At 45.1% G+C, this 25,618-nt stretch overlaps 4 protein-coding genes, 1 non-coding gene and 1 pseudogene across 6 annotated transcripts; 1 reads left to right on the top strand and 5 right to left on the bottom strand.

The window, feature by feature from the left end:
* Positions 1 to 1,329: 1,329 nt before the first annotated feature.
* Positions 1,330 to 3,341, top strand: LOC100835778 (transcription factor bHLH25). The gene is made up of 3 exons (XM_010231211.3): positions 1,330 to 2,052; positions 2,161 to 2,517; positions 2,928 to 3,341. Exons 1-3 carry the CDS (start codon positions 1,618 to 1,620, stop codon positions 3,018 to 3,020), a joined length of 885 nt encoding a protein of 294 aa, XP_010229513.2. The 5' UTR covers positions 1,330 to 1,617; the 3' UTR covers positions 3,021 to 3,341.
* A 2,025-nt stretch (positions 3,342 to 5,366) lies between these two features.
* On the bottom strand, positions 5,367 to 5,440 carry TRNAT-AGU. Its single transcript has one exon. It is a non-coding gene; the product is annotated as a tRNA-Thr (tRNA).
* Positions 5,441 to 6,208: 768 nt separating this feature from the next.
* Positions 6,209 to 10,771, bottom strand: LOC100835468 (pyruvate kinase isozyme A, chloroplastic). Its single transcript, XM_010233382.3, has 7 exons — positions 10,250 to 10,771; positions 8,670 to 8,757; positions 8,386 to 8,576; positions 8,007 to 8,125; positions 7,154 to 7,397; positions 6,809 to 7,043; positions 6,209 to 6,728 (listed from the first exon to the last, which is right to left on the bottom strand). Exons 1-7 carry the CDS (start codon positions 10,658 to 10,660, stop codon positions 6,394 to 6,396), a joined length of 1,623 nt encoding a protein of 540 aa, XP_010231684.1. The 5' UTR covers positions 10,661 to 10,771; the 3' UTR covers positions 6,209 to 6,393.
* Positions 10,772 to 10,886: 115 nt separating this feature from the next.
* Positions 10,887 to 12,589, bottom strand: LOC100835159 (annotated as a pseudogene).
* Positions 12,590 to 14,060: 1,471 nt separating this feature from the next.
* Positions 14,061 to 17,159, bottom strand: LOC100835292. Of its 2 annotated transcripts, XM_014902892.2 has the most exons (4): positions 16,842 to 17,159; positions 14,803 to 16,742; positions 14,572 to 14,721; positions 14,061 to 14,486 (listed from the first exon to the last, which is right to left on the bottom strand). In XM_014902892.2, exons 1-4 carry the CDS (start codon positions 16,921 to 16,923, stop codon positions 14,409 to 14,411), a joined length of 2,250 nt encoding a protein of 749 aa, XP_014758378.1. In that variant the 5' UTR covers positions 16,924 to 17,159; the 3' UTR covers positions 14,061 to 14,408. The 2 variants fall into 2 exon arrangements, with proteins under 2 accessions (XP_014758378.1, XP_003561410.2); XM_003561362.4 differs by having other exon boundaries at positions 14,572 to 16,742; positions 16,842 to 17,157.
* Positions 17,160 to 23,663: 6,504 nt separating this feature from the next.
* On the bottom strand, positions 23,664 to 25,346 carry LOC100834852 (bisdemethoxycurcumin synthase). The gene is made up of 2 exons (XM_014902931.2): positions 25,028 to 25,346; positions 23,664 to 24,881 (listed from the first exon to the last, which is right to left on the bottom strand). The coding sequence occupies exons 1-2, from the start codon at positions 25,221 to 25,223 to the stop codon at positions 23,872 to 23,874; spliced, it is 1,206 nt and encodes a 401-aa protein (XP_014758417.1). The 5' UTR covers positions 25,224 to 25,346; the 3' UTR covers positions 23,664 to 23,871.
* Between the last annotated feature and the right edge of the window lie 272 nt (positions 25,347 to 25,618).

Genomic DNA, 25,618 nt, shown 5'->3' with positions numbered 1-25,618 from the left:
GCACATGACTATCTTTGACACATTTTATGATATCCCAAACAAATCCACGTACGTACTATAGTCTGAAACTAATCACACCCTACCCTACTTCTCTATTATTAACAATTTCTTCCGGATCTCCCTAAAAACTTCAGTTATGTTGATTTTGATATTAGTTGTGCCATCTCCTAAAGTACTAAATTTCCAAAGGATTCATTTGTACTAAATTTCATAGGAAATTTTCCATCCACTTCAATCTCTTGGTAAAATTCCTTTGATGCAATCAAACAAACTTTAGGACAAACAAAATCCTTTAGTATTGCTTGGGGCAAATCCTCTCTAGCTAGCGAACCAGAAACTCCGGCTTGCTTCGGCCTTGGGGCAACTCCGGCGGTGAACAGAGGAGAGGTACGGTGTCTCCTCCAGTCGTCCTCCGTCATTAATACAAGTTGAAAAAAGCACGATAGTCTCCTAGTAATTACAATCCAGATATCGCACAGGATAATGACTGTGAAGGAGACAAGGCACGATGTTGACGCAGTTGGCTGCTTCTGACAGGGAGTACAAAACAACGATAACAATCTAGAGGAATGCGCATCCTCTTCGAGACGTACACTATAGACAGGCAATGATGGAAAAATCTGTAAACATTTTTGACAATATAATTACAAAAATTTGATTTTATGATGTCACAGGGTCCGTTTGGTTTAGAGCCTATGGCAGCCGAGCCAATATTTGGTGCGTCCGCGGTTCCATGGGTTGTCGTTTGGTTTAGCGTCAGCATTTTGGTGAGCCAACACGAGGTTTGCAGTATTTCGCCCGCGTCAGTTCATTTCTGCGCCCATGCGTGGGCGAGAACTTGGCGGCGAATTTGTTCGCCCAGGATTTGGCGAGCCATCGATTTGGCATGATGGGCTGGGGCTCAAAGCAACAAGCCCATAATGTTTGAACCTACCTTGTGTATGATCTGCCCCTCATGCCCCAGATACATATATGTAGAGAAAAGCCATTTTAAACCCCTATCTCGTGGTCAAAGTCGATCTGAATCAGATCATAATCTTCTAATTCCTGGATTTCGAGCCCTAACCTTTGATCCCGCTTAATTAGGACCCTTGTTTCTAGAAATCGTCTTTGGTGGACTGGTTTCGCTGATTTGGCGCTGGGATTGCTAAGTAAATTCACGCATACTGGATTCTTAATAAAGAAACTATATGGGCTAGGATTTTCGGTAACCCCGACACACCTTCTGCAGCGCAAAATGTCTTTCTTGTTTCTCATACTTCCTCCGATTCTAAATTGTTGTCGAAATATTACATGTATCCAGACGCTTTTTAAGAATAGATGCCCATATCCCATATCCCAATACAGGCACCCACGACGTCAGCGAGAATCGTTCGCAAGGCCAGCCGCCGGATCGCATCGTTCTTGCTGCCTATTATATTACAAACTGTTCACATTTCAAGTTTATGTCTAGAGTTAATTAAATCCACAATGGTTGAGGCGGATCTTTGGATTAGGCCAGCTTAAGATATCCCGATGTCTTGTCTTCAGCGATATTAATACACTGATCGATCTTTTCGTCTTCTGAATCGTGATATGATCAGGTAGAAACACCTGCCTGCGTGCTGGACTGGAAGCATGGACGAGTCGAGCCTGTTCATGCAGTGGGCAATGGACACGCTGCAGCACGAGCACCAGCTGCAGCACCCGTCGCTCCAACAGCTCGGCGGCTCTGCGGCGTTAAAGAACGGCGGCATGGCCAGCTCCGGAAACACGTCTGCCGTGCCCGTGGCCACGGAGAACGACAGCGTCGGCAGCAGCAGCGTGAGCTGGAACTTCGCCTCGGCCTTTTCACGGCAGCCGGGCAACGAAGCCACCACGGTTCCCTCCTCGAGAGCGCGCGACGTGCCGGCCGCGGACCCGGCGGCGTCGAGGAGAGCCTCCGCCGCCGCCGCCAGCACGGGGCACACGTCGCCGGCCGCGCGTGACCACATCATGGCGGAGCGGAAGCGCCGGGAGAAGATCAACCGGCGCTTCATCGAGCTCTCCACCGTCATCCCCGGCCTCAAAAAGGTAAGAAGGTTCCCTGAACTTATCCGCATCTCTCCCACACATTTTGGACTATTATTCGAGAATTCAGCTCATCTTTTCAACTAAATTAAGTAATGAATATTTGCTCAGATGGACAAGGCGACGATTCTTTCGGACGCCGTCAGATACATCAAGGAGCAGCAGGAAAAGCTCAGGGCACTCGAAGACAGCACCGCCACGACCCGGTCCGTACTAGTGCTCGTCAAGAAGCCGTGCATCGAGTCGCCGTTTGCTGCAGCTCCAACTCCGACGACGACCAGGAGCGCGCTGCCGGAGATCGAGGTGGCGATCTCGGAGAGCAACGTGATGGTGAGGATCCACTGCGAGGACGCGAAGGGGGTGCTTGTCAGGTTACTCGCCCAGGTCGAGGGGCTCCACCTTAGCATCACGCACACCAATGTCATCCCGTTCCCGGCTTGTACTGTGATCATAACCATCGTGGCAAAGGCAAGTTCGTTAATTTACCATCTGCCATTGTAAAGTACCCCGTACTTCCTCCGTTTCATAATTTTTGTCGAAATATTACACGTATCTATACGTTTTTTATAAATAGATACATATATTTTTGGACAAATTTGAGAAAAGAATTATGTAACGGATGGAGTATATATCATCTTAATTACTAGTAGATATTTGACTTTTAATATGTGTTTGACAAGTTCTCGCAAATTAATTAATTACACACATTATATCACGGTAACTTCAAAAACAAGGATGCAGAGGAAGCAGGGTGTATTATTCCTTCACAGCAAACATATACTACTCCACTAGCTACTTGCTGTTAAATGTTAATCAAATGCATGTGTCATACTCAAGTGCCAAGTTTGACGTGTCCATTGATATCGTTGTCTTTTCAGGTGGACGAGGGCTTCAAGATCACAACGGAGGACATTGCTGGGAAGCTCCAGTCTGCGTTGCGCCTGAAGAATCTTGAAGCCGCAAAGACTTAATAGTAAAAAGGCATCATGCGTTCGTGTTTGTGTTTGTGTTTGTGTCAGTCTTGTGGCGGCAAAGGAGAAAAACTGTTGCTTCTGGCTATGTCAATAATAAAGCCTCGTGCAGCGCGAGCCGCATGTGACTGAGCCAAAAACATGCATGCATTGCATGTCCTGATTCGCGCATCACATCCTGTCGATACAACGCAAGCAAGCTTGCGATCGAGTGGTAGCGGCGCCCGGCCGGCGAGAATCTCGGCGCCACATCTTGAATTGTACTCCAAGTTTTGTTTGGTCGGAACAGAAACACGCATATATAGTACTGTGGCCTACGTATTTTCTGTCTCGTTACTCCCTCCGTCCCTCCGTCTCATACCAAGTGATTCAAATTTGTCCTCATATGATTATATCTATGATTAAAAAGCATCTAGATATATGTAATGGAAAGTCACTTAATACATGATGAAAGGAGTATTAAACTATTAATTACACTAGTTAACTCAATGGTCGAATGAAAATGACCGACCGGTCAGTCAACGATCATATGCAGTGTATTCATATTAAGTGACTTAAATTCGTTTAAAAATGGATGTATCTTTACCTAAAAGACGTCTAGATACATGAAATAGGTAACGAGACGTCTAGATACATGAAATAGGTAACGAGACGTCTAGATACATGAAATAGAAAGTCACTTAATATGGAAAATACATGACAAACAAGCCTCTCCAAGTTGCCAGTTTCGTGCAAGTTGATGATCTATTTATAGCAAGGACGTACAGTTCTATTTCAATATGTCAACTTTCCTAAAGAAATGTTATGTGCGGGTATTATGTGTGCTCATCAAGTAGATGAAGACTACTAGTCACTTATTTGCGGACGGAAGGAATACATTATTTATGAAATGCACATATCTATACATGATATGATCGGTTATTGGTTTGATAATGATGCAATATATAGCCAGATCGATCTTGATATATTGATCTTGTTATTTAGAGACATAGAGAGGATATATATTGGTGCTGCATATATACACGTACGTACAAAGAGCTGTTGGGATTGATATGCATCCCACGGAGTATATTATTTGTTGATTTGTTGTCTGCACACAAGGCTGCACGCATCCGACTTGGTAGGATACACAGACATGTCAATGTATGTCCCTGTCAGAAAAAAAAAATATGAACATACGGAGTATATTGCACTTTAGCGCATACTCTCTCCGTCCCATATTAAGTGACTCAAATTTGGTATTTTAGATGTCAGTATATTTTTCATAAACTTGACCAAATTTTAGCAAATTTAACTTAGAATAAAGCTAAAATCTCTTGCAACTAACAACAGATGCAGCATCAAACGTAGCAGGGGGCTCGCCGGGATTTCCAAGGATCGTGGGGCAAACACCGTGTTGTTCTGAAACGACACACGCTCACACGCGGACACAACTAAGCAAGCAGTGAAATCAGGGAGCATTACTTGCTTAGTCAGGGTACGTACGTACTACCGCAGATTATTACACCCACCCCGAGAGGTGCTGATCGAGAGGTGCGCAATCGATGCATGATTCCAAATACAATTTCACACACAGATGTGCCTCCTGCCCTCTTCCTCCTCCTCCATGTAGTAGACTAGTAGTACAGGCTGCAGTTAGCATGATTAAATTTATAAATCTGCAGTCATACACGTGAAGTGTCATCTACTCTCCTGTTACCTTGTACGAAGAGATCTTTCAAGATCGATCGGTAGCCTTCCTTCCCAACAGAAACACGTGCGATCGCTGCAGCAGACAAAGCCACTGATTTCTGGTTCTGGGCCATGCAAGCACGCGGCTAGGCTGCACCTCAGCAGCTAGGGCCAGACAATGCTGCCACGTATCCTATAGGCTATAGCTACTAGTGGTGCTGGAGTATCTGGCCGGATACAGGACAAAGATATTTCTTCTGTAAGCGTGTATTGCTGCTACGGAGTATTACAGAGCTTCGTCCACCTGCTAGCAGCTTTAGGAGGTAAGTAAACAGCAATTGGTCGCGCGATTACACTTTGCCTTGGGCGGCAATTGGTTCAGGGCTTCGGGTAATTGGTCCGCAGGTGATCTTGCAAGAGAAATCGTCCGGGTGACATGCATCGAGCAGAATGCAGCGGGACTGCGGGAGGCCAGGATTTGTTACTCGTACAGTGGTACACTGGTACTTGAGGCAACGCCAGTAAGTTGGCACAAAACGGTTATGCTATCAGAAACATCTATCTACCACCGCGCGGCGAGAGCGGTCAGCAGTCGTTCGATTCGGTAGGCAACGAGCAACATCTATCTACCCACCATAGCCAAAAATAATCGACAAGACCAAAAAGGCTCTCTGGTGCTTTCATTGAGAGTTGAACTCAAGACCTCCCGCTTACTAAACGGGTGCTCTAACCAACTGAGCTATGAAAGCTGCTTGTTAATTCATATATTTTAAAAATATTTGTTGATAAACACCAGGTCCATCCGAGAACAAAAACGACGACAGTTATCATAGGCACTGCCGTAGTACTCAAACGCACTTTTTGTAGTTGTGATTTTATCTTTCTATTGTACAGAAAAATACGTTAAGAGCTTGAACATTGGTAGTCAGATTGCGCCTAAAGATAGAGAAGTTTGGCTGGAAGCTTACTTCTTGCATTCGGAGCACACATTAGGGATGTGTTTGGTTTAGAATTAGCAAGGGACGGCTCGGCCCGAGCAAGCGTTTGACTCGTAAGCCAGCATGGGCAGAGCCTACCGATTCTGGTTCCCTAGACTCCACCGAATCAGCCGGGTCGCCCCGCACAGTTCCAAAGCGCAACCAAATGCATCCTAGGTGACTCATATAAACACTAGTGTTGAGTAACAAGAAACTTAAGAAAGGGGTACAATCCTTTGCCAACTCTGAAGTTCGTGATAAACTGATACGATGTACGCCGAAAGGTTTTTCGAAAATCTAAAGTTAGGCTTATATTGTTTAGCTCATGTGTCTGGTACGGAGTACTTTTTTTGGGAAATCAAGTGTGTCTTGTACTGAAGTAGATCTAAAAAATGGTAGCACCCATGTTTTAAAATTTCCCGTTAAATATTGATCTTGTTGAATGAATGGGGCTGTCTGAAACGGTACACGTATCCGACAGAAGTTTTACCTTCTAAAAAATTTCATCCACGATGAGGGTCAACAATGTCCAAAAACATAAGTGTACAGCAGCAACAGTGTTCGTCAATATCAAAATGATCAAATAGCACCTTATTGGGCAGTGAAAACAAGTAATCCATGAACAAACCCACAAATCATTCACTGTTAACACATTTGGAGTAACCTTTCGTGTAGTAAACAGACATCCGTGTTTTCGAGCAGTGATCATTTCAATCATGCCTAACCTAGTCCACTAACCGAACCTGAATGGATTGGAACACTGATGAAGCAGCACGAGGTTGGTTTAGATCTGAGTCAGCGACAACCAAGACAGAATCTCCAGGTTTCACTGAACCCTTGGACTTCAGTAGTTTGATGGTTTGCTTGAAGTTATCATCCATGCTCTTTGATAGCGGTAACTGAAGTGGAATTACTCCCCAGTAAAGGTTCATGCTCTTTCTCGAATTGGCATCATCAGTGAACGCAAAGATGGGAGGGTTGGGCCGGTTCCGCGATAGGAGTGACGCCATGTGGCCATGCTTTGTGTAAACAAAGATGGCATCTACGGCAAGGTTGTTTGCTGCGGAGAGGGTAACAGCGGGTGAACTTCCATGGCACAATACATATTGGATTTGGAGTTCACAGAAGAAAAAAAGTTACCCATTTCCACAGCACTAGTGCAAATTTGCTCCGAAATCCGGTCAGGCAGAGCTATGGCAAGCTGATATTGTGGAAGAAGTCTTTGCATGTTTTCCTCACGGCTCCATGACTCCATCCTCTCACTAGCGGCGCGAAGAACAGAGAGAGCTTTCTCAGGATATGCACCGATAGCTGACTCTGCTGATAGCATTATAGCATCAGCGTATTGCCGCACTGCTTCAGAAACATCTGCCACCTTTATACGGGTAATGACAATTCGTTAAGTCCAAGCAGGAAAAATGCTAAAGTAGATGAAACATGATTAGATCTGGAGAGGTGAAGTTCTTATAAAATAGTTCAGGTTACCTCTGCACGTGTTGGTGTTGGGTATTCAACCATTGATTCGAGAAGCTGAGAAGCAACTATCACAGGCTTGTTCAGGTTTCTACATAGTTCAACAATCACCTCTTGGATGGCTGGGATTTGTTCTAGAGGAATCTGAACTCCAAGATCACCACGTGCAACCATAACTCCATCCGATGCCTCTATGATGTCTTTCAGGTTCTTGAGAGATTCAAGACTCTCAATCTTTGCAAATATTTTGATGTGTCTGTTATACAGGTAGATTATATTATGTTAGCAGTTACGCAAAAAGATTAACGGCCATGCAACTGTAAGTCCTAAAAATGTATATATATACCTGTCTTTTAATGAATAGGATGGCTTCAATTACTAAGTTTGGCATAGCTTAGTTAGTATCACAGAGGGTGAAGTCACAAATGGAGATTTATATTTTCAAATGATTGTCTTGATATGCTCTTTTGTCAAACAAAAGCATCAATTCCTATTGCTTCATCAGCTTCACTTTTTTTTCTAGGTTAGATATACTCCCTCCGTTCCATAATTCTTGTCGTTGTTTTAGTTCAAATTTGTATTAAAACAGCGACAAGAATTATGGGACGGAGGGAGTAGCAAATAGCACGCTCTCTAAGCACTTGCTGAAAGTCTGGAAGTGTACAGGAGCAGTCAGAGGCTCAGAGCCCTGCTGCTGGTAATTTATAGGAGTCAACATGGACAACCCTATACATTCTAAACAATTTATTGTACTACAGTTACAAATGATGCGCATCAAATAAGTGTATCATAGTTTAACTAACAGCACCGCAGAGAAACTTATGTTTACGAAACCAATAAATGACTATGTTCGTTATCTGCTCACTCTAATGATCTTCTGGACAGGTAAGTCTTAAGGTGCTTGATGTCATTAGCATCTTTTACAAATGAAAGAGCAATGCAATCGACTCCTTCAGTTATCCCAAATTCTATGTCAGCCCAATCCTACAATATAATATAACCAGTTAGCAAGCAAGAATACTAGTTTCCAGTAAACACATAAGAAATAAATTTAGATAGTTAATGATTAAACAAAAGCAGCCACAAAATGTATCATCCTAGAATTTTTTGCATGACGAAGCACTATCAAACTAATGGTTCAATGAGCAAAAAAAATGCTTCATTCCTAATCATAGAAAAAGTTAAAATATGTATACAAAAATACGTGGGCTTGAAGAATAACAAGTACTGCATTCTAAGTCAACCTTTGCCGACAATGTAGGAAGCCCAAAGTTCCTTTCAACTAATTTTCTGTCCCTCCAGAATGACAACTTGGCTCGAGGAAGAAGCAAACCTGGGTCTGTGCACTTACAGTGCAGATCATTCCTGATCTTCTCTGTAACTACAAATGTTGCCATTCCACCGTCTATGACAAGCTCATCACCAACTAAAATGCCTGTAATTGTGGGCAGTAAGTAATTTGTTAATTAGCAAATGTCTGGAAGGCATATCATGCACAACAACAAAGAACTTGCATTCATCATCAGACCTTCAGAAAACTTATCAAAGTTCACATGCATTGTAGATGGACGAGCTTTCTCAGTTTTTTTACTTGTAAATAACCATTCAGACCGATCCTGCAATATACCATGAAAAAGAAGAAAATATATCATGATTTCCATCTTTCCTGAAAAAAAGGGCATAGAGGACCAAGATATATGGTAACGAAGCAGAATGTTAACAAATAAAAATCATCACTCAAATACTAAGTATTCTTCTTGTGAATCTAAATTAGCATGAACACGGTGTCTTGTTCAGTGTAACACTAGCACCATTAGGTGATTCTCCAGTCTCCATATTATGCAGGCACTGAAACAAGACTACTTTTCTTTATCATGAAAAGAGGTGTGGCAAACCAACCACAAAGATATCATTTTGACACTAAACTAATGTTTCTGAAAGGTAAACACCCAATGTGACAAAGGGGTCATGGACTGTATCCAAATGTTATCACATAATCTACTCTCAAAAAGTGACAGGCACGGGATTCCACCAGGCCGATACAATCCATCCTAAAGGACAACTTCCTCCGCCAAAATTAAAAGACAGTAAAATGGAGCGAGCTACGCCCGTTTAGAGCGATTTGAAGCCATCAGCCAATCCTGCTCATGAACGGATCAGGTCTCTGGGTCGTCCTGTGGTGTCGAATTGGACCTCCTTTGCCACGTGAGTCAGCGCAAACTGGCCGGGCCAACTGCACCGCAACACGAGCTGGGCGCTTTTAAGCGGGCCTCTCCCACTCTCGGGTGCAGCGGCACCCTTGCAAGACCCCTCCCTGTCCTCTCCCGCCTCGCCCCTCTCACATTCAAACCTACTGCGAACTATATTTTGAGGAACAAACAGGATCGTTCTTATGTTACATTTTTGCAATTTTACAATTATCTGTATCCGACACCACATTTGATTGTTTTTCAGCATTCGAAATATATTAGTTCCGTGAATTGCTCTCAGCATATGGTAGTTTGTATTTTTCACTGTAACCATTTGTTTACCAGTCTGTGTCTTTATCTCAAGTTCTAAACTGATGCTATTCCTACCTACTAGGAAAAAATACTGATGTTATCATTAATAAAATCAGTGTTTTAAGCTGGTAGCACATTACAAATCTGTCTGTCTACTATCTTAAACAAAAACAACATTGCTAATATTTTTTGTGCAATGCTATGCCCAATTATGACTTAGCGTGTCGATATTTGCTATCCTATACCCAAAGCTTTTCAAACCTGTACCTTGCCACTTATATTGAGAGACACTCTATTTTCAAACACTTAGTTTTTCTTACTACCATCAGAACTTGGCAGCTGTTGCTACAATTCTTTTCAACATTGAAGGGCACAGCAACACATGGTTTCATGTTAGTAAAATGAAGATCGATGCTTCTGAACTCCACACGGGACAATACAACTACATCCGGCCACTGCACGATCAGATTGCTCCCAAATGAGATACGTAGCATACATATTAACAAAGTTATTGATACTATTCTTCCAATATGAGATCGCTCCTAGGTGTAGCACCAAATCTAATCGACGCTAATGCAGGGAACAAAAAGTCAACTTGCCAACATACCTCGGCTTTGACGGAGGCACTGCCACCGTGGTCAGCGACGAGAAGCTGAGAGCCCTCTGTGTCGACCATGAGGGAGACGCAGAAACCCTCCTCCTCGTTGAGCCTCCGCACCTCGCGCATTGCGGCGCGGTGCCATTCGCGGCCGCCGTGGCAGAGGTTGACCCGCGCCACGCCCATCCCGCCGCGTGCCAGCGCCGGCAGCGCATCCAGGCACGCGGGTCCCACCGTGCAAATCAGCTTCGTCTTCCGCATCCCCATGAACCCCTTCTCCCTCAGCTCCGCCTCCGATACCACGTCCATCACCCCCTCCACCGACGAGGACGCCCGGATTCGATGAGACCCTTGGCGGCGGGAGGCGGAGGCCGGGATCAGGTAGGAAGGGAAGGAGCTAGTGGCGGCGGAGGTGGCCATTAGGTCTAGGGTTTGCTGGCTGGCGGCGGCGGAGGACGTTGTGATGGTGGCGGGCGGACGATGCGAGGGAGAGAGGATCAGAGGAGACTGCAGCAGTTGTTTGTATCTCTGCAGGGTGGTGGTGGTAATGCACAATGACAAGTGAGTCCCATCTGGCAGGGATTTGCCTGATTAAGCGAGTCTGGCACTGACATGTGGGGAATAGTGGGCCTAACTGCTGTTTTGACTTTTTTTTCAATTGCTTTCCCGCCTCTGGCTGGCAGCCTGGAATCCCCATTTTCCTCATTATCTTTTTTTGCTTTCAAAGAAAATATCCTTTCTTCGGAATCACTACTACTCTATGGCTATACTGTTAAGATCTTTTATTTCTGTTCTTAACCTATCTGATGCTAGTGTTCTCAAATTTCGGTCAAAGTTCTGAGGTGAACACCTTGTAAACCAAATAATGAACTCAAAATTGTTTTTACAAACAAATTAATGAAACTGAGAAGTGGATGATATTTGTGTGCTCGTGCTTCCATAGGTCTGTCTAGGAGTCTTCTGTGATGTAACTTAATACAAAGAGAGTCCCAATTGATCATAGTACGACAGTGTAAGAACAGCACATCGCACTGTATTATGAACTGGGTTACGGTAGTATGCTTTATTTGTATTACTATTAGGTTCTTTGAAAACAGATTACACCTATCACCATTCTGAACTATAATGCAGACCTCTAAATCTGCCGCGAGTAATTCCGGACGGAGGAAGTATTAGAATAAACTGGCTACATGGATGGATATAATTCGGATTGCAACTCATAGGCCTACCACATGGTATTTTCAAACATATTAAATTCAGTATATGATGACAAACAAGACACTAAAAACACTTTTACAGTGTGGCACAAAAAGTTGATACAAACCTCTGGGCCATATAAGCATATACAACTGTGAAAGCTCCCATAGCACAAGCGCGGGCACTGAATAAAAAGACAGCTGTCAGTAGTTCATTCTGATGAAGCACAAGTGGTCCAAGGAAACAGCAGCAGATGAACAGCAAGCCAATCAACAAGAACAGCAGACACAGTTAGACCAGGAATCTCTGAGAGCATTAGAGAAACGAGTTAGGACAAATTCCGTAGCAAGTCACACACACTGGGTAAATAAACGGACAATTGTATACTACCTGCGGAACTAGTAATAAATGTATCTTTGCAAATATTGTCATCTTTCTCAATCTTCACATATCTCAGCCCAAATGCACAGCTTCTATTTGCATCACCGAGTTGTGAGCTCAGCAAGACTAGCGATAAGCAAAGGAATTTATGTACAAACAAACCAAAGAAGAAGAGTTGATCTGCGCAATTTTCGTGACAATGGATTGTGTAATGCAGCAACACTACCAGATTTGGAGCTCATGGTATCATCATCTGTATATACTCCTCTCTCACTGGAAGAGGATGATCAACTTTGGGTTCTCGCTGGTATGTGAGAATTCCAGGAGGAAGAGCTGCTTGGTTTGCCTTAGCAATTCTCTCCAGTCCAAGCCTATCAAACATTCTGGCGACTCGGGAGTATTTCCAAAAAATGGAAGGAAGAGGAAGCATGGAAGGGCGGTCAATGCTAGCAACCACCTCAAACTTGGTGCAGATATGACAACCTGCAATAGGAAATACTTCATTATTACGTACAACGGTACAAACATTAAATAAAATTCAGAAGTAGAAAATTGCAAATGTATCAGTCTGATACCCATGCAAGTGAAGCCTCCAGCACTGCCAATGGTTAAACAAAAAATCATCCAAGTGCCACCATTTTGTGCAGGAAAAAACTCCTAAAACCAAGATGAAAACACATGCCTGCCACCCACGCAAACGAGAAATCTAAGGGCCATCAAGCATAAATAGTCGGGAGATAAAGGACTTAGGAAAACTATTCCAGTAGTAAACAGAGTTCAACCAGTCCTGAAAGGCTGAAACCAAAAATAATAATACAGCTTCTTCAGGGGTTAATTTGGTATACTGTTACAATTATAAACCCGTGCACCAGATCATATTGAATGTCATCTTGCAATTCCAAACAGACCAAACTCTCCAAAATGACATGATTGTATGTTGGGAATATGAATGTCAAATTTATATAAGAAAGTCAGCATGGTTACGGTCATAACATTCTAACGTACTCGAAAACCAGAACATGGAAGTGCACGCATATTTTTGGAAACAAAGCCAGAAAACACTGCACTTGATTTTCTGGGCAGAGATTTTCCATTCCACCCACACCAGTGCTACATCAAATGACTTCTGCACCCAACCCATGCCTGCATAAACAAGAACAAGTGCTTGCATTTTTCCTAAATCCCATGGCTGCAAGAGTGTCATCATGGTGTACATTTTCCATGTAAGCAGAGTTGTTCATCGGTTCAGCAATACACAGACCAGTCTGTAACAAGCTTTTTTGTTAGGTAAGTATTTGCTTGTCTTAAACTCCAGCTGGAAATATAGCACGGACAATAGATATGTACTTAGAGATGCTTAAATCATATGAAGTATGACTTACCGCATATATTAAGATCTGGAAGTTAAATTTGCCCCTAGAGCTCAAATTTTGCACTTTAAAACATATATAAATGGTATCATGATAAGAGCAATGGCATGCCGGACCTAGTATCCCGATCCAATTATCATTCTGGAAATAGTGAGCATTTCTTAATTTCATATTGCCCCCACAAAGCAGCCCGAAGTTAGCATACTGAGAGCAATATTTTTTTTGAGCTGTTTGTTTTCTTACACGGCCACCATTGAGCTAATACAACAGGTGCGACTACGAAAGAGACTTGTTATCAGACACTTCTTGTGTTTCTGCTAGATTATCTCTGGTTAGATGTCTATTGTTCACCAAAAGGCAAGGAAATATACCTTGGGAGAAATATGCAGTTTCCAGGAAGCTATGGACAGGCAGAATGCCTCTGCATAGAGCATATCAAGATCCAGCCTCAATGGTGCAATGCATCACCATAAAAACTGAGTAAATAAAAGCTGACCAAAAGGACAAGGAATATGCAGTTTCCAGGTAGCAAGCCTCTGCATGAGCATCTCAAGATCCAGGCTCAATGGTGCCACCCAGCACCATAAAAGTTGAGTACATGAAAGCTGAACAACAAGACAAATGGAAGAAATGAACTCAAATTTATTAAAGGTCCAGGCCATTTTCAGGAAATTTATTGAGCAAATATATATTCCTGTAACATAAAGTGATCCGTCCATGTTTTCCATGAAAGTGATCTTTCCATTCTTCTAGACTGCACCCTTCATAGAGATATATCTGCACTGCTTGCAACAGATGAAGTACAATTCTAAATACGGAAGTCATGCACAGACAACATGACATACAAGCACCAGACAAAATGCAAGAAAAACTTTTGACAGCAAGCTGTAATAAACATTCAAGAACCAGTTCAATGTCACAACAAGTGTGCATTACAAAGGAAATGCAATGTAGATATCTGGATCAACTTTCAAGTAAGAAACACAATAACAAAAAAAATCAAAAGATTCGTCTCAATAAGATGGGCCCAATTGTCCAGGATCACTTATGCAATTTTAAGCAATCATAAACTAGAGACATTTAATCCTAATCAATTTTGTAGAAAATAACAGCAGAATGCTGTTATCATACATCTTTCCAATACCAAGGTGCATGAAATTGAGCGGCAGCTGAAGTGCCTCTAAGAGTAAGGTCCCCTACAAAGTAGTTAGAGCACGAGCCTAGGCCTCTGGTGCTTTAACATTCCGCAACCTGCTGGAACGGCGGACTGGGGTCATCGCCTCATCCTCCTTATTCCTCTGCAAAATAAGTCCACAACAAGTTAAAGATTGAAATTATATTATGAGTGAACTAGGGTGAAAAGATAAGACAATTGCAGCTTACTTTCTTGGCAGAGATCTTCTCGTAGGTGGTGAAACTACCATAGGATGATGTGGAATATGACTCCCTCTTTGACATCGGCTCGAGACTGAGGCTCTCTTCCTCTTTCGCCTTCCTCCTCTTGCCATGGCCAGATGATAAGCTGCTGCTATACTGAGAAAAACCAGAGTTACCAAATCTTTCAGGTTCTTCCATCTTAGAACTCTGAAATTGTGAAGACTTGTTAAGATGAACCTCACTGCTCCCTGAACCAGATTGAGCCGCGGTCTGTTCCAGATTCTCAGATGGTGGTGTATTGGCATTTGTGGGAACCTGAACTTGCTTCTTCCTCATGTAAAGGGCGGCCACACCAGTTGACAGAACAATAACAGCAGCAAGAGCAACACCTACTGCAGCAGGCTTTGATATTTTGTCCAAATAGCCTGACCATATACTCGAATCCGACTCTGAAGCACGATATGCCTCCTGCTCTTCCTTGACATTAGCATGATCTTCCTCAGACTCATCAGTTTCAACATCTTGCTCTTCCAGATTCTCAATTTGCTCAGGCTCTCTAGTGGACTGAGAGGGGATATTCAAATTCTGACTGAAAGATGCCATCTCTTCACCATAGCTAGCTTGAGCTTCTTCTGCTATCTCCTCATCAAGTTCCTCTACCTCACCATAGCTACCTGGAGCCTCTTCTGATATTACTTCAACATCAAGCTCCTTTGCTACATTGTAGTTGTATGATGCATCATCATCGATTGCTTCTTCTTCCACTGCATCATCATCATTTGATTCTTCTTCCACTACAACATCACCTTCTGCCTCTGCAGTTAAGACTGTATTGCTTGCTGAAACAAAATCCTGGATCTTCAATTCCTTGTTACCAAAAGGTTCTTCACTTGGCATTGATATTGTTTCAGCAAAATTGTAGTAGAAATCAGGACCATGGTCCGTATCCGCAGATGATGCGGCACTCAAATTCGCTGCAAAGTGAGGACCAAAAAACTCTTGTTCTTGCCTAAAAGCAAGAGCCTCCCAGTAGGATGTGATCGAATCCAACGAACTGCTTGACCATTGTTTCAACCAAGCAGCCAACTCCACAGGGTGCAATTCTTGAACTGAAAGAAAGTTTGTCACCTTGGACAAGGCGGCGTTTGACATGACCGGAGAGTCTGGCGGCAGCGGCACAGACACAAAAGCAGCAGCCATGAATAGAATCAAACCAGCAGCTAGCAGGAATCTCGGCAGAGACCTCTTGGCTGGAGCTTGCCCGGAGCTCAATCCAAGCTCCAGCTCCGGAGTAAGTGCACGAGCTTGCGGAGAAATCGCCCTAGGCTCCCGCGCTAAGGCGCGAGCACGCGGGGAAGTCGGCGTGGGCTCCGATATTGGTACAGGAGTCATCGGTGAACCCGGTGCAGGCTCCTCCGGAGAGTGAACAGCCGCTGCATCTCCGACCGCAGATGGAGATGCCAAAGGAGATGGCTCCTCCAGCAAGTGTTTTGGCTGCTGCACTTGCTTTTGTTCCTCCTCCGCTAGCTCATCCTCCTCCGTGGTAGTGGTGTCGGTTTCCTCGCTGCTCTCGGAGGAGAAGCCCTCCTCGAGCCGCCTAACGCCACTGCCACCGTGCCGATACATCTCAATGCGAGGGTTGGGCTTGTAGTGCAGGAACCGAGGCCTTGGCGATGTGTAGTTCGTCTTGGGGTCGTACACAGCCGCCTGAGATGGCTCTGCATCCACCAAATCAGCGGCCACGTGGTGGTGATTCCCGCACGCAGGATTCTCCATCCTCGTGTCCTCCCCACCGTACGAGGCCTCGGACGCGGTGGCGAGAGGGGCGGGAGCCGCCCCGTCGAAGGAGAGACGCAGACGGCGTGCGGGACCCGCATCGGGCGGTCCCTTGGGCTTGTGCGCGAGGTCGCGAGGGGACGAGGGGGCGAGGAGGTGCGTCTGCTCGTTGCGCTCCCCGAGCACCTTCTTCCTCGGCGAGGCGGAGGCCGCGACGGCTTTGGATGTGGCGGAAATGGTTGGCGCCATGAAGTTCTTCACGCCGCTGGCTCGTGCCTTGGGTGTCCTAGCCCCCTTTTCCTGCTGCTCGTTCTCCTTCTCGCCGAAGGACCTCCGCGGCGACGCGAGGCACCCGCAGACGCCGCCGCTCTTGGACACGGACGAGCTTCTGTGCGGACAATCTGCAGATGAGGATGGACTAATTAAGAGCTTGGATTGGATACTAACCGGACCGTCCAGAGAAGAAACGAATAGGGAGGGAGGTAGAGGAGGAACATTACCGGCGGGCTTGAAAGGACTGGAGCCAGCGCTCCTTCGCATGGCGCAGCACGAGCTCGCCGGTCCCGGAGCTGCGGTTGCCATCTCGCCGGAGAGAAATCGCAGACCAGGCAATCTAACTCTTCTCCTTATTTCTCTTCCTGAAATCTCTCCGGTGTTTTGTCCTTGGAGTATGCGGAGCAGCGGGGGATTGATGAGTTGAAGAGGTGCGATCTTCGGGAGGACCGGAGGAGGAGGGGATTTTGTTTGATTTTGTCTGTAACGGTCAGATTTGGGGGAGAAGAATCGAGAGTCCTTTGCCAAGGTCTTTATTGAAAGAGGCAGGGGAGGAGTGACCGTTGGGCCGACGATAAGAAGTACGGAGTACTCCGTACTCCAAAATGGAGGGGACCTCACCTCGGCACCTCGCCCTACCTGGAAGTGAGATTGAATCCGTGGATTCTGACCGTTGCGTTCGTCTCAGTCGACCGTTGCCACCCTCGCAAATTGGTACCCACACTATGGATTAACTAACTTTGCCGTACAAAAGACTAGCTTTCCGGTTATACAATAACTGTTTAGAAATTTTGTTGCACGAATAATACCGATTTGGACCGATGCGGCATTTTGAAGCGAACTCGCGCTTTACATGATGCGGCATGATACAGTTTTTCTTTTACTGTTCGTTTTTTTTTAGAAAATTATGACGCACGCACGTTCTCGCGCTGGCTTCTCCGCGCGACGCTCTTGAGCGCAGCAGTAGATGCGCTCGAGCTGGCGCTAGGTGCTGCGGTTGAGCTGGGTGACTAGGTGCATGCATGCATGCATTTTTTCTACTGCCCACACTAGCTCCTGCTGCATCTACGGGAATGGTGTGTGCTAGCGCTAAGTGCTGATGCTTAGCTAGGTGGCTAGGTGCATACATTCTATTTTTTTTCTTTCTTTTTCTACAAAATTGTAACGACATTCTTTTTTCTTTCTTTTTCTACAGAAATTGTAACGACAAACATGTTTGCGCTCTCGTGGTCTTGTTCCCCGTTGCTGTCGCGTCCGTCCATGGTGCCCTCACCGCCGTCCACTATGCCCGCTTCCTCGTGCCCCCGCCCTGAGCCGTGCCCGCCGCCTCGTGTGGCCCAGTCGCCCCCGTGCGCCATCCCCGCCACCACGTGCCGCCCCAGCCGGCGCCGGCCAGCGCCGCATTCTTCTCTGCACGCCTCTCCCATCGCCTCCACGAGCCGTACCTGTCGCCTTCGCGCGCGGTAGATGTCGCGCCTTGGCTGCTTGCTCATTCTGCCCGCCGGTAGTGGGGGGCGAAAGAACGCTCCTCGCCCACAAGGACATAATCGATTTGTCGGCGTCGTAGCTAGCTGTTTTATTTTTGTTCCGGGACGAATCAGGCTGCTTGTCCGCCAATCGTAATCGAGAGGTGGATTCCGCAGTGATGTCTCTGCCACAAGGCTTGCATGAGAGAGGAGCCCCGGCAAGATTCAGTGTTACGACGACGGAATCGAGCGGTGGGTGCTATATTTTGATTGAAACAGACATACATATAATGGTTAAATGTGTCCATTAGGGTGTGGCAGTTTGTGTTCAGTAGAGATGGCAATTTATCTGTATTATGCATGGCAAATCATGTTCATCAAAGGTGGCATTTTGTCTGCAATAGAGGTGGCAATTTGTGTTCACCGGAGGTGCCAATGAGTGTGCATTAAGGATGGCAATGAGTGTGCGTTTGGGTGGCAATTTATGTACATCTGAGGCTGGCAATTTGTGTGCATTAGGCGTGCTAATTATATGCATTGGAGAAAACAAAGATATAGATTTGTGTGTGTCGTTTCAAATGAATGTGGTAGTTTAATTTGGAGTGAAGGAAATGTGGGATACAATGGTGGGTGCTAGGGTTTAACCGAAATGGATGGACGTACATGGTTATGTGTGTTCATTAGAGGGTGGCAATCTGTGTTCATTAGGGTGTGACAATTTGTGTGTACTATGGGTGGCAATTGCGTTCATTAGAAGGTGACAAATTATGTGTATTAAGGTGACAATTTGTGTTCACTAGGGGTGACAATTTCTGTGCATTAAGATGTCAATTTGTGTGCATTAAGGATGGCAATTTGTGTTCATTAGATGATGACAATTTATGTGCATGAGGGGTGGTTATTTTTGTTCATTAGGGTGGCAATTTTTCTTCATTAGAGGGTGACAATTTGTGTGCATTAGGGGTGCCAATTTGCATGCAATAAAAGAGACATGTAGATAAGGTTTAAGTGAGATCATTTTAAATGGAGATGGTATCTTAATTTGGAGTTGAGGACACGCGGGATGCGGTGGTGGCGTGGACGATTTTTTACCGAAATATATGTGCATTGTTATCGTGTTCATTTGAGAATGCAAATTATATTCATTAGGGATGATGATTTGTGTGTATCAGGGGCGGCAAGGGAGATAGGGTTTGTGTGAGATAGGCTGAGCTGACGCGGATTGACCGGCACCGTCACGTATTGTGCCTATAGCGCAGCCGTCGCGTGATATTGCAACTTTATATGTTGGAGAGTGGCAACTTTACATATTACATCGTGGCAACTTCATATACCGTAGGTTGGCAACTTTTAATATGATACTTTTTTGGCCGAAACATATCAATATGTGAAAAGACCTCGATGTCGCCTAGAGGGGGGTGAATAGGCGTTTAAAAACTTTTACAGAATTGGCTCTATATATCCTAAATGCGGAATTAAACTAGTCGGATATTTTCAAGCACAAATCATTAATATGCTAGGCTCAACTATAGTGCACCAACTAATTAAGCTATAACACGATGATCACTTATATTAAACAACAAGCTAGCACAAGATATATAAAATAATATATGACTTCAAGCGTGATGGCAATCACAAATTAAAGCTCAAGTGAATGAACTCGGCTTAGGAATACCCAAGGCAAGTGGAGACGATGATTTATCCCGATGTTCACTTCCTCGGAAGTTAATCACCGTTGGAGAGGTGCATGCACCACAAAGAAAGGGCACACCCAACTCTTTGAGCCTCCCACACCAAAGTAGGAGCTCAATCACTAAGATGGTTAGCTTCTTCCTCCACTCCGGAGATGGCAAGACCCACAACCACTTCACAAAGCCCACAAAGGGGAACCTCGAGCCTCTTCACAACCTCCACGAAGAGGTCACCGGGGCAACAATCACTAAGCCGTCTAGGAGGAAAACCTCCAAGAGTAACAAGCTCACGGACTCTCACTCGAACTAATCAAGGTGGAGAGCTCAAATCAATGCACCAAATGCAAGGCAAGAACACAAGAAATGCTCAAATCCCTCTCTCTCAAATCTCACCCAAATCAACAAATGTCTTAGAGAAATTAGAGAGGAAGAACAAGGGAGGAAGTCAACAAATGATTCCCCCAACTAGATCCACAAAATCCCTTCAAATAGATGGAAGATTGGGGCTTGGGAGAGGTGGAAAAAGCTCAAGAGAATGGTGGAAAATCGGATCTAGGAGCTTACCTGCCTGTTGGGGAAGAAGCCCCTTATATAGGGGGTTCCCCCGAATCTGCACGTTGAGGCCAGATTCCACAGCCCGAAGGGCACTCGGAGGTTCCGGACGAAATCCAGAGCAAAAACTCGAGCAGGGAAAAACGCTACTGGACTCACCCGGAGGTTATCCCGGAGTCAGCCCGTAATCCGGACCAGCCAGGAATTAGCCTGGAAGTTCCGGCCTACAAAAGACTGCAGAAACACTCACACGAAAATGGTAATAACTTTTGCATACGAATTCCGATTTCGATGAACTTGGACTTGTTTCGAAGAAGACAACAAGATCTACAATTTAGCATAGAAAACCAGCAAAGATCAACCAAAAGAGATGATGCAAACTATGCAAAGGTTTGAGCACTCTACGCACGATGAGTACAAAGCTACCGCCCGAAAGCCCCTTTTGATAGAATGGCTATTGAACCTATAAACCAGTCTCCCACCAAACTCCTTGAGACCGGCAAAACCAGGAAACCTAGCTAAGATATACCATTGCCTTGAGAGTCCACTTTATGTTGATGTAGGCGTTCATGCTTGTCTCACGTTGGAATCCTCCACTTCATCACGGTCACTTTGTGAAGATACTCAATTTTCTCCCCCATACTCCAATGTGGGAGACCTTCACTTTGATCACATCTTCACATGTACATTACAAACAAATTGATGGCAAGCTTCAATCATTTACTCTCTTTGTATGCTCATCTTGAACTTGTACACTTCAACCTTGACGACCGTCTCCATATGGGCTATAAAAGTTTGTTCCTGCAAAGCTCTCCCATATGTATCACCTAACTCTCAACCAAGTAACATTTACATAGTATGGGTTAGTCCACCCGTTCAATATACAATTGCTTACCATATGTTTCATGCATATAATCCTCGAGGTATTTTTCTTGAACTTGCTCTTCCAACCTTGATGAATCATCACCACTTGATGTCATCTCTCATGGGCTATATGAAATCTTCCTTTTTGATCCAAACCCCGGAGTTGCACCTAACCCACATATAGATATACCAAATACATAGTTTATGGGTTAGTTCACAAAACGCAATTGACAAATGTTTACCATACCACTAGATCTCATGTGGTACATAATTACGCTTGTGAGTTGACCAACTTGAATCCAATATTTGCACTTCTTCTTGGTCAACCTTTATATTTCCTTATCACTATCTTTATGATATCATGAATATCACTTTAGTCCTCTTCATCTTCTAACACAAAATCTTGAGACACCAAATGGATTCTTCACTCGATTACTTGCTCCATGACTTGGTTAACCATGACTCAACTCATGAGCTCAACATAGCATTATCATGAAACCATATGTTGAATCCTTATCTTCAGGGGCAGAGGCAGGGACCAGGCCAGCCCTGGCCCTGGCCCCCCCTAAGATTTTGAATTTCTATTTGAGTTCCTGCATAACTTTGCGATTTCACCATATGAGCTTCATATTTTTATGTTTTGCCCCCCCCCCCAATAAATAATCTCTTCTATTCTGGCCCTCCCTAAAAGTTTTTCCCGCCTCCGCCACTTCTTATCTTGTAATCATTCTCTCAAGATATTAATCCTTAATGGGAACTTCACTTTCTTCTTCTTGACAATATTTGATCCACTCATTGGAATCCAATAACTTCATGAATTCAATTCAATATACTTTGCTTACTAGCATTCCTTCGTATAAAGATCAATGCAAACCCTTATCCATATGGATTGTCATCGGTTACCAACACCACACATCCAATTGTCAACAACTCAATGTATACCTTTATCTTCATGACATTTATCATTGAATTAACCAAGTGGTCTTCATGCATTGCCTATGTAACATTCCTTCAAATACATCTCAACTCAAACATTAGTCCATAGGGATTGTCATTAATTACCAAAACCACACATGGGGCAACATGCACATTCAATATGAGATCTTGTTTCGAAGATTTCATCGGAACAAAATTAACCACGAAGTCGACAGATCTTAAATGTAATGTTCGGTTTGAGAGATATAACATTTTAAAGTTGTATTTGACAAAATAGGAACACGCACAGGCAGCTGAGCTATTGCTGCGAGCGGCATGCATGCATTTGCGCATGGGCTTCTACTGCCGCTGGCATGCTTGCCTCTGCTTCTAGCGGCTTGCATGCATGGTGCATACGAGCGGATGACTTAACACGAGCACGTTCGCGCGTTATTCCAGCCCTTTTTTTTGGTTTTTGAGGGAACGACATGATCTAACTAAAGTCGATGAAGAAATCATTTGTTGGAGTCTCTGCACAGAAACACATGGTTTGTCAAAAAAATGGAAGTGCTACATGTAAAGATAGGAAAAATGGTGGACAAACCACCGCCATTAGATAGGATCATTATATTAGTAAAAAAGCTTTACTTCAATACTCGTGAAACTTTTTAAGAGATTCATAAACTTCTTCGAATTAGACACATGAATATTATTTCAAACGCGGAACTTTTTGTTTTGAAATTCATTAACATTTATTACCAAACAAACAAACACTACATTAAAAACATTTACACATTTCTTTCAAACACATGGACAATTTTTTACTTTTCCGATTATTTTGTCCTTATATTTTGTTGTCCTTACTGTACCGTTAAAATTCTGGTACTTTGAGAATTTTGTGGCCAAAATTTCCAAATCTGAACATAGTAAGTCAATACCTCCTTTTCCATCGGCCAAATTTAGCAAAAGCTTTGACGCTATGACAATAGATCATCTCATCCGTACTCAAAAACAATATTTCCTGCAAAATCATCAGTTCCCTTGGCATAGATTATCTTTGGTTACAATTGCCCTCAGATAAATTTCCCTCATTAAATGGTAACAAACAAATATAAGATCTAACAGCCTAACTAATTTAGATGATGTGGATCGGCATCATGTTTCCCCTCGGTACCTGTCATTTTGCTTATAACTAGCTAAATGCACGTCCATTGCTACATAATTAAAAAAAGATAGTATATATTACATGGGTGAGATTTTAATATTTATGTGTTTATATTTTCTAGTTTTATGGTAAAAATATGAAAAAGTTATTTCAGAAAACAAATATCACAAAAGTATATGTAAACCAATCAACCATAAACAAAATAACACAATACATGTATACACCATATTGAGGCCCCGTTCGTTTCATCCTACCCCGACGGGGATCAACAGGGTATAACGGAATTATAGGCAAGTTTCCCTTGATTCCCGGTCAATCCCGCTCGAACCCGACCTAACCGAACAGGCCCTGAATGGGCGGAAGTCAAGTGATCGACTAAGGAGCTAAGTAGAAATCTTTGTAGGGTGAACGACGACCACCAACTCAACTCGTTTATAGAAGTGTAAAGATACATACATGAACATTTGTTTTGGAAGTCCTAAACATTTGTTTGAAATACATAAACATTGTTTAGAAGTTGATTACTCCCTCCGATTCTAAATTGTTGTCGAAATATTAAATGTACGATTAACATTTATTTTTAGTTCCCAAGAACACACTGCATTTATTTGGTGGTGAATTTGCCACCGGTGGCGCGCAGCACCATCGTCTCAACCGTAATCCCCGGTCCGATCCCCAGCATCACACCCAGACCGTGGCGTCCCTCCGCGTGTTCGTCATGGCGTCGCCGTATCTCGTCCAGCACGAATACCACGGTCGGTCCGGACATGTTCCCGTACTCGGTCAGCACGTGGCGGCTCGCCGCCAGCTTCTCGGGCCCCAACCGGAGCTCCGCCTCGACGCCGTCCAAGATCGCCCGCCCGCCTGGATGCACCGCCCAGAAAAGGTCCTTCCAGTCACCGCCGCTCAAGCCGAGCGGCGCCAGCGCGTCAGCCACGCACCGCTCGATGTTCGCTCGGACCAGCGACGGCAGCTCCACGGAAGGGCGGAAGACGACCCCGTCCTCGCCGAGCCGTCCCGTCGCGACGTGCTCGGACTCCGGAATCACTGTCTCCCACGCGCCCAGCATCTCGAAAATCGGGCGCTCGACGCCTTGGACGAGTTCGGGGTCGGCGCCGACGATCACGGCCCCAGCGCCGTCGCCGAACAGGGCTTGCATGATAATCGTGTCGCTATCGGCATCGCCGTCGGGCGCGCGGAGCCAGACGAGGGTGAGCTCAGCGCAGGCGACGAGGACGCGCGCGCCGCGGTTGTTCTCGGCCATGTCCTTGGCGAGGCGGAGCGCGGTGGAGCCGCCGTTGCAAGCGCTGAGGTAGAGCATGGCGCGGCGGACGGTGGGGGCCAGGCCCAGGAGGGACGCGACGCGGAGGTCGGCGCCCGGCACGTGCGCGCCGGAGGACGTGCTGACGACGAGGTGGGTGATGTCCGTTGCCGGGCGGCCCCACTCGGCGATCGCCTTGCCCGCGGCGGCCGCCGCGAGCTCGGGGACGGCGGTGGCAAGAATGCGCATCCGGGTGTCCAGGGATGGCAGCTTCCGGTCCGTGAGCTCGGGGTGGCCTCCCAGCATCTCCTCCGTGTGGTGGAAGTAGCGCTTCTCGATGCCCGAGCTTTGACCTGATCCAATACACGTAACGTAAGTACAGGACGCGGCTTGCCCGTCGGAGACTCGGAGTAACAGAGGGGAAGAGGCAAGCCGCATCCGTAAGTACAGAGCGGGTAGATGGAATTAACACTGGAGCTAGCTAGGCATAATTACGTACAGATTCTGTTGAGCTTGGATTTGAGCTTGGTGAGGTGCTCTGCGTTGGCGAGGCGGAAGTAGTAGTCGGCGTACTCGTCCTGCCGCACGCAGATGGCTGGGTTCGCCGTGCCGATGGCAAGCACGGAGGCCGGTCCGTCCGCGCGCTGCGCCTCCCGGATCTGCTGGGTCGCGCTAGCAACGCAGCTTGCCGTCATCTTGGACTGCGAGTGGACGTCTTGGAGTGTCACCGGAGTTGGCAAAAGTAAGATCACCTGTACTTATGTTGCAGCATATGTGTGTGCGTGCAGCCAGATCAAAAATATAGTTGGAGCTGTACCATTGCATCAAAGGCAAACTTTATACTCACTCCGTCCAACAACGTCTCGCCTTTAACTAAATTTGGAATGCATCTATACATTATGTCATGTCTAAAAAAAATACACCATGTCATGTCTAGATACATTCAAATTTTTGTCACTATGTCATGTCTAGATACATCCAAATTTTAACAAACTTGAGACGTATTTTGTTGGATGGAGGAAGTACGAAGGTTCAAATTGCACGTTAAATCTGAGAGCTTGTGTAGTCGTGTGCACGTGCTAGTCATTCA

The sequence above is a fragment of the Brachypodium distachyon genome, chromosome 1 (genome assembly GCF_000005505.3).
Source record: "Brachypodium distachyon strain Bd21 chromosome 1, Brachypodium_distachyon_v3.0, whole genome shotgun sequence".
Lineage (NCBI taxonomy): Eukaryota > Viridiplantae > Streptophyta > Magnoliopsida > Poales > Poaceae > Brachypodium > Brachypodium distachyon.
Note: the sequence above shows the minus strand (reverse complement) of the source record. Positions and strands in the feature narration are given on the sequence as shown.